At 38.7% G+C, this 8,221-nt stretch overlaps 1 protein-coding gene across 1 annotated transcript; it reads right to left on the bottom strand.

Annotated features, from left to right (window-relative positions):
• Window positions 1–5,809: 5,809 nt before the first annotated feature.
• On the bottom strand, window positions 5,810–6,703 carry LOC139321041 (ankyrin repeat domain-containing protein 9-like). The gene has a single exon (XM_070949649.1). The coding sequence runs from the start codon at window positions 6,701–6,703 to the stop codon at window positions 5,810–5,812; it is 894 nt and encodes a 297-aa protein (XP_070805750.1).
• Between the last annotated feature and the right edge of the window lie 1,518 nt (window positions 6,704–8,221).

Raw genomic sequence — 8,221 nt, 5'->3', positions numbered from 1 at the left:
ATTCTATACTATTGCGTTCCCCTTGGAAGCGAGAACTAATTATTGGTGAATTTCATTTAATTTTAAGATACTACTTTACCCTGAAAAGCAGTTGAAGGAAACAGCTTGACCAGGAATAACATAAATAACATTCTTTGTTGATCCAAGAATGAAATAAATGATATTATTCGAAATCTCAGTATCATATCTTAATTTGCATTGAAGATGCTTATTTACTCATTAGCTTTAAAAGGCAAATATCTAGTATTGGATATGATATCTTTATGTCATATCTGAAATGTGATTTTAATGAAGAGAACTGAAATACTCTCCATTGCTGAGCGACGGCTCTTTCATTTTCAATCAGAAATGAAAATGCAATGCATTTATTTTGCTGGAACTCTCATAACCTTAAACTGGAGCTTGTGGCTCATTGATAATGATTTCCCCCCCAAGAAAATATAATTATGTTTTCCAATAATGAAAAAGAGCTGAGTGCATGGAAGTAAAAATAACAACAGGAAAAACAATTAATACAAATTTTAAATTCAGTGGATAATAAAACTCAAAGACAGTTCAGTGGCAATTTTAAACAGACTGTATTTATTCTGGAGGTACAATACAATGTGTAAAAAAATATAAGCAACTTAAGAGTATATCCCATTCATTTATTATTTAAATATAGTTCCATTTCTCTTTATTTGGCATGCCCAACATACAATAATGAAGAAAAAGATTATTTTCATTATAAATGGGAGGGGGAGGAAGAGGAAACATTAAGAAAAGTCTCAGTTATAAAATATGGCTTTTTCTTTGTAAGACAGCTACAATCAGTGGTAAGTAGATTTATCTACTTTTATTTTACTCAGCAAAATCAATATTTGCCAATGTAAACATAACTCTTGGATATGCAAGGTTGACAACGTAGAGCTGAAAGAGTGTCAATTATTGGAAGAGGATTACATTTTATAATTTAAACAACCATTAATTGTGAATGAGAAATTTCAACCCACATTTTGAATTTGAATTACCAAATGTATGTAGTTTAGAAAATGAGGTAGTATAGCCTTGAAAGAAAATGTAAGGACAGTGTGCTACAAAAAGTTCCTCTTCCCATAACTCTAAGCTAACTGTTGGTAAACTCCCAGCCAGTCAAACAGGAGGGATCAAGTTGGGAACTAGCCTGGAGTCCTTGCGCAGCTGCAAGAGGCATACACTTGATCCCCCCTCCCCCACAAATCCCATAAAACTTTATCTGTTTGTTCCCAAGAGAAGACAAGCATTCTGGGGAGATTCTTCTATTATAGGTAGAATACAATAAAGTTATTGACTTGGACCCTGCATAAGAAGATCTGGTTGCTTCCTGTGACACTAACTCAAGCAATCCTCCTGAACCCAAAACCACATTTTGGGAAACCTAGAACTCCCATTCATTTTTTCAGAAAGTGTCCAGTATCCCTTGAGCTCTGGTATCAAGACTCTACTGGCAAGCCTTCACACCATTACTAGCATCTTTTTCATTGTGAAGCCAGTTGACGCATCTTGGCCATTGCATCAAGGATTTAAGAAATGCAAGAAATTTAGAAATAAATAACCTTGCTTTTTGAACTGTTCTTTCTCTCCAGCTCTTTTTCCTGGAAAATTACGTACACAAAATATATCATGTCATGGGGTTGGATGTTTCCACAACATGACTCACTGAATATCATTACTTTAATCCTTTATATGTTTGAATCAGCTCAGCATTGAATTTATTTAACCCCCTTTGGATTAGTTCACTGGATCAAGTGACTACTTTTTTTATATTCTCACAACACATGAATCCTCTTATGGATCCAGGTAAGTGTGGAATCCATCCAGTGGTGAACAATACAACCTCTCCAATTTTTCAATTTCTGAAATAGGAGTGCACACTTATAATAATGTTTACCTCTGTATGGGTCAAAAACTTCACTTGCTAATTTCTGCCCATCAAGGTGTATTAAATTGATATGAACAGGAAATTGTATTTTTCTCATAAATTGGCGACCCCATCCAGAAGTTCCCAGATGGCTTTGCAATAGCCATTAGTATGGATTATTGTGGAGAAGTTCCTTCTTGAATAACATTAAAATAAGAAATGTGCAGATTGGCTAGCCTGAGTTTTTGTGGGGTTCTTGTGACAAATTCAGAATTGATAGGGGCCTCTTTTGGATGATGAGTGGCTCACTGTTGAATGGCTCATCTCCCTTCCTGCATTGCCATCATCTCTCAGATAATGATTGCAGTTCTGTAGTATAATCAGCAATATGTTGTCTTCTAATGCCAGACTGGTTAAATTTAGCAACTCTAGGCAGTAAAAAATACTGATAATTGATCAGCACAATCTACCCATGTCTATTATGACTGTAGCTACCACAGACTGCTGCCCATTAAGTGCTTGATGTAATTTGCACATACATACATGGAGACACACTTTCCCCTCCCTGAGCCTTTTTATTGTACAATTTTCTATTTCACTCCTCTGACATTGATCTTTCCTCCAGATTTCCCAGGCAACAATCCTTAAAAGTCATCCAGGACATTGAACAGCCCCTTGACTGATCCTTTTGTATTTGGAATGTTCTGAAGTTTGGATTAATGGGACTATTAAATTGGGTGAATTTTGTCAGTCCACTGCACAGTCTGGAGTTAGTCATTTTCCTGTACTCTTGTTCTGTCTTTTCTCTGCTAACATTGGTTGGGAAGTACATGAACATCAGGTTCAGCCTTTCCCCCCTGGAATTATCAGCAGCCAAAGTCTTCCTTGGCACTGGCAAAAGACCAATGCCAGCAATCACTTTGTTGTTCCATAAACATAAAAAAGAAAATAAAAGAAAGCTTCCTTGTTTTGTGTTTTCCCTGACTTTGAAGGTAAGTATGATCTTTGGCTGGAGATGTTGATGAAATCTATGCAGGATTTTTGAGCAGGCTTTTGCAGAAGCCTTTTTGTTCATTATTTTCTTCTTGCAGGAAAGGAAAATATTCCAGATCAAGGGCAAATTTCCAATGTGGCAGAGTGTGCTGCTTAGGGGAGACCCTATAGTATGACCTGGCATTGGTTCTGCAAAAAATATAGAAATGTCCCTTTCAATTTGGAAACAATATATTAAACAGAATTTTGATGACTTACTTAGAAATATTGACTAAGATCTGATGTCTCTGAGAGATATGATACAATGTCAAGTTTTAGCATTGAAATGTTCTCAAAAATCTGCACATGTAACTTTACACTGTTTTATTCCAATGTGAGTATGCATGTATGCATGTATGCATGTATGGATGGTGGGTGGTTGGCTGACTCTTTAAGTCTTGTGCTATAATGGCTTTGGGGCAAAAATTCTTTAAATTAAAGCTAAAAACTCCTATAGCAATAGCACTTAGACTTATATAGCACCACAAATTTCACTGGTGCCAGTGTAGTGTGTAATATGTATATACCATAATATAAGATTATACACCTGAGTAATATACATGTTGCACAGAATATGTTCTACATATGGAAACCTATGACTAGTTTTTTCCCTAACTACTTGTATAAGGATTATCCTTTATATTATTCATGTTGTCTTGTATGAACTGCACCAGTAGAGGCTAAACCAATTTCATTGTGTATATGATATACAATGACAATAAAGGCTTTGACTTTATATACTGCTTCATAGTGCTTTTCAGGCTGCTCTAAGCAATTTACAGAATCATCATATTACCCCGAACAATCTGGGTTCTCATTTTACCAATCTTGGAAGGATGGAAGGCTGAGTCCACCTTGAGCCGGTGAGAATTGAACTGCTGGCAGTAGGCAGAATTAGCCTGCAATACAGCATTCTAACTCCTGTGCCACCACCTTGGGAATCTTGATGTACTGGGCAGGGGTGTCAAACTCACAATGACACGTTGTCGTCATGTGACGTATCACCACTTTTTCCCCCTTTGCTAAAACAGGGATGGGTTGGGCCAGCGCGTGATGGGCTGCAAGTTTGATACCTCTGTACTTTTTATTGTAGGGTAGAATTATTCCAAATTTAGTGTCTCTGTGTATGTGTGTGTGTGTGTGTGTGTGTGTGTTTGTGTGAGAGAGAGAAAGAGAGAAAGAAAGAGAAAGAAATAGCAACCATTGGTAAGCAGTAGAATATTTTAAATAATTGTTTTAAATTAGCATTATCATCTTGGTAATCAAAATATCAATGGGACAGTATGCCTAACAGAGTGGACTCTTTTTAGATCAGCCCTCTAGTTGTCTCTCTTCTAAATGGATCTGGAACTGAGAGAACTTCAGAAGTCTATGTTTTTGGGAGCCTTTTAAAAGGAGGACAGACTTCTGCAAAGGAAGACATGTGGCCAATCTAAAATGTGAACATCTCACTAGCTTTAAAAAGTTATAATTCTTTGGGATGACAAAAATCATGTCAGCAAGCCAGGATTATTCTAGCCTCAGCAACTTTCAGATGGATGGACTTCAACTTCTAGAATTCTCCAGCCAGAGTTAGGGTTAGAGAAATTCTGAAAGTTGTAGCCCACCCATCTTAAAGTTGCTGAGGTTAAGAAACACTTTCCAGGCCTATACTTGCAAAACTAATGCATACTGAGAGAGTGGATCAGTATGAAGAACAGTTCTTAACTATGGTGCTTCAGTGACTAAAGCAATAAACTGGAATGAGAATAATGTAGAGAGGGGAGGAAGATATTTAGGCAAACATGTGTTTCATTGTAATAAAACCTCATTCCCAAAGCTTCATTTGCTAATAATTTCTTGATTAGCACAGCTGGAGCACAATGCAGCATAAAGATTCGAGCAGATTTTTCCTGAAGGTTGAGCAATTTAAATTGATTAGCAGGGAATTACATCTGACCCTCTCCTCCCCCACCCCCACCCCAAAAAGCAGAGTTAGGTTATGCATTGCTTTAATGTAATGAAACAACCAAACATAGTTTGGTTCCTGAGAGGGACTTCCATAGTGGGAAAAAAATCACTGTGACTTGCAGTCTCCACTCCTGATAAACGACAGTGAGCCTACCACAACACACAGCTTCCAGCAGACATTCCAACTCTTATGTGTTCCTAAACCCTCTCAGCCTTTCCAAAATAAAGATTCCAACCAATTTTTTAGTTAACAGTCCAAGATTTCATTACAATAACAATTGTAACCTGCAGCAAAGGGATTCCTTATCACTGCAGATTGAGGACTGCTGTTTTCCTTGTTAAAATGATAACTGCTGGTTTATAAGGCAATAGACAAATCCTTGGCTCAGTCCCACATGTTCCTTGGGGGAAATGACATGGGAGAACATGAAACCTGGGATCCTCCCACAGGAGAATTAAATCATAGCATGGTTAGATTTACCAGCGTATCATACAAGAGTCCGAGTCCACATAACACCCAATGGCTACCTTGCCTTTTTAAAACCGGGATAATTTGTCTAACTCTTAGCAAGTGACATTATTATTCAGTAGGCAAAACACAAAAGGGAAACAGCTCAGGTAATTTAATCTTTCACATGCATAAAACAATATAGATTTTCTTACTTTCAAAAGTCCAATGCTTGCAGTCCATTGAAATAACAAGAACAACAGCAATAGCATTTAACAAATCATATTACCAGGATTTTCAGTGGTACCAGGGATAAATACATGTCTAAATTTTAAAAAAATCACAGGCAGCAATCCTTACAACTGACCCAAAAGTAATTTTTTTAACATAAATAAAATTATACCAGGGCTTGGTTTGCAACCTCTCACATCATTGAAAATCCTACCTGATCACTCATTTTTGACTTTAACCCTGAAAAAAGAAAAAGAAAAAAGAGTAGATCATGGAAAATTGTTTACCCCGATTTTTGCCAGATGCTGCTTCCCCATGCAAGGCAGGGGCTTTAGTGCCTGAGGTATAGGTAGTTCCTGGATGCTTTTAGGGAAATGAGAGGGTGGGAGAATCTGGAGGATGGTTTGCATAGCTTGCAGGTATAAGGATGCAGGCGTGTTCCCCACCAGGCTATTGAACTTGTCCTCTCCAAGCAGCACCGTCCAGGGTTCAGGATGTTCCCGCAAGACCTTCTGCATCTTAAAGCGGGGGCTAGGCATGAAGAGCAAGAGGTAGTCAAGGCAGAGGTTTTTGGAAGCTACGTTGACTTTGGAATCCCACATCTGTTCCAGGATGACATCCAGTGGAGTGAGCCCTTTGTTGTCTTCTATTCTAGGAGAAGCTCCATTTCCTAGCAAGATGAGAATGGTCTCTGATCTCAGGAGCTCACAGGCGAGATGCAGAGGGGTCTTGCCATCTTCAAGATGAAAACAGCCAGTCCTATTGATGTAAGAGTTCAGGCTAGGCAGCTTGTGTGCGATGCTGATGATCAGCCCCAGGATGTCCCTCCTGTCATAGGTTACAGCCATTGCTAAATGAGGAGCAGAGGATGGGCAATAGCAAAAATGCTCTCCAGGAACTTTGAGAGCCTCTTCTGGAAAATGAGACAGCAGATACTGGGCATAAGGCAGGTGATTGTGCACCACAGCGTACAGCAGTGCTTCTGAAGGGGAATATGTCCTCATGTTAGCACTCTCCTCCCAGTAGAAATATTCCATAGTCCTCATGTCCTCTAACAACCACACAGGTTTGTGATCTCGGACAGCCTGGTAGAACATATAAGATAGAAACTTGCAATGCCTGCTCTGGGCATCCTGTAAACTGGATACATTACCACTGGCCATATTTTGAGTCTCTTTTGTGCAAAAATGAATAAGCACAATAGCAGCAGTAATTATAATAATTCTCTGCGCAACGGAAGGTTGGCTTTCAATTTCAATGCAGGCTCCAGAGGCTGCTGCACCTTCAGGCTCTCATTGCAGCAGTTTGCTCTGGACTGCACCAGCCAGAATGCATAGCTCTTCTCTGACGGGGCTGCTCATCTCCACCCATTCACTGCTTTCTCTTTCTCACTGCGGTGATTTTGTTGAGGTAAGCACAATCACGCCAGCTCAGTTAACCATTGATATGCAAGCAAGCAGCGTGTGAAATCAGCTCTCTAGCAGATTAGAATGCCAATAATTTTGGTTTTAAAAAAAGACCATAAAGAAATCTGATTAGAGGGATCTGTTTAGAGAAGATTATGATTCCCTTTGAAATGAAAACCATTGTTTGACCTGGGTGAAAATCCTTTTTTTTTTTTTTTTTAGATGAGATGCTCCTTAAATAATGTCCATGATAATTTGGTCTCTTTATGATGCAACCTAGTGAACTGAAATATAAACTTCCATCTTAGCCTGACAGGTTATTGAATAATAGCCCTCCAGCGCAAGCTTGCATACACCTGGCTACAATAGCTGTGGGTCTGAGAAAAGTCTGCTGTTCTGGGAAATTGGGTGTGCAAATCTTTAAAAAGTAGGTTACACAGGTAGCCAGTAAAATTAAGATTTTTGTGACGCGATGTATAGGGGTAAGATGCAAAGTGATGCTATTAAGCAAGGCTAATATTCTGGATTTTCCTAGATTTGGAAGGGAGGAGTTTCTCATTGTTTCATTTTTAAATTAACCTACTTTACAGGTTAGTCCATACTTTGTGTATTTTCTGCCTTAGAATGGTGGAAACCCATATTTTTGCCACTAGAGCAGGGGTCTCCAACCTTGGCAACTTTAAGACTTGTGGACTTCAACTTCCAGAATTCCTCAGCCAGCTTTGCTTTGCTGGCTGAGGAATTCTGGAAGTTGAAGTCCACAAATCTTAAAGTTACCAAGGTTGGAGACCCCTGCTCTAGAGCCAGGGCAGGTTTTCCAGCAGTCATTCTATTGGCCCTCAAATGCCCCTAGTTTGCACAACCAAAATTTGGTGGCGAAATCACTGATTTTTGTGCCATGATTTCTGATTCCTTTCTTTTCTTCAAAGTGTAGAATTGGGGTGCTTATTTTGTACCTCTAAAGGCTGCAAAAAGTGTTTCTGCCTTACCCTCTTTTGCCACCACTACACAACTGAAAACACACACACACACACACACACACACACACACACATATACACACACACTCCTTGAAGACCCCAAGAGCTCCTTTTCTTTTCTTTTAAGTGAGCATTAACTTAGAAAGTTGCTCATTTCTGCTAGATTATACGGGTTTATTATATACAAGAAGGGAACTTTTACATGGAAATAAGACAAATCCAAAGTAAGTTTGAAGACTAACTATTGAATATAAATATAGAAAAAAAGAAACTGGTTTAATGTCTGGGGGGAAAAG

The sequence above is a fragment of the Pituophis catenifer genome, unplaced genomic scaffold (assembly GCF_029215685.1).
Source record: "Pituophis catenifer annectens isolate HBS135680 unplaced genomic scaffold, rPitCat1.0.hap2 SCAF_1, whole genome shotgun sequence".
NCBI classification, from domain to species: Eukaryota; Metazoa; Chordata; class Lepidosauria; order Squamata; family Colubridae; genus Pituophis; species Pituophis catenifer.
This window is presented reverse-complemented; position numbering and strand designations above follow the sequence as displayed.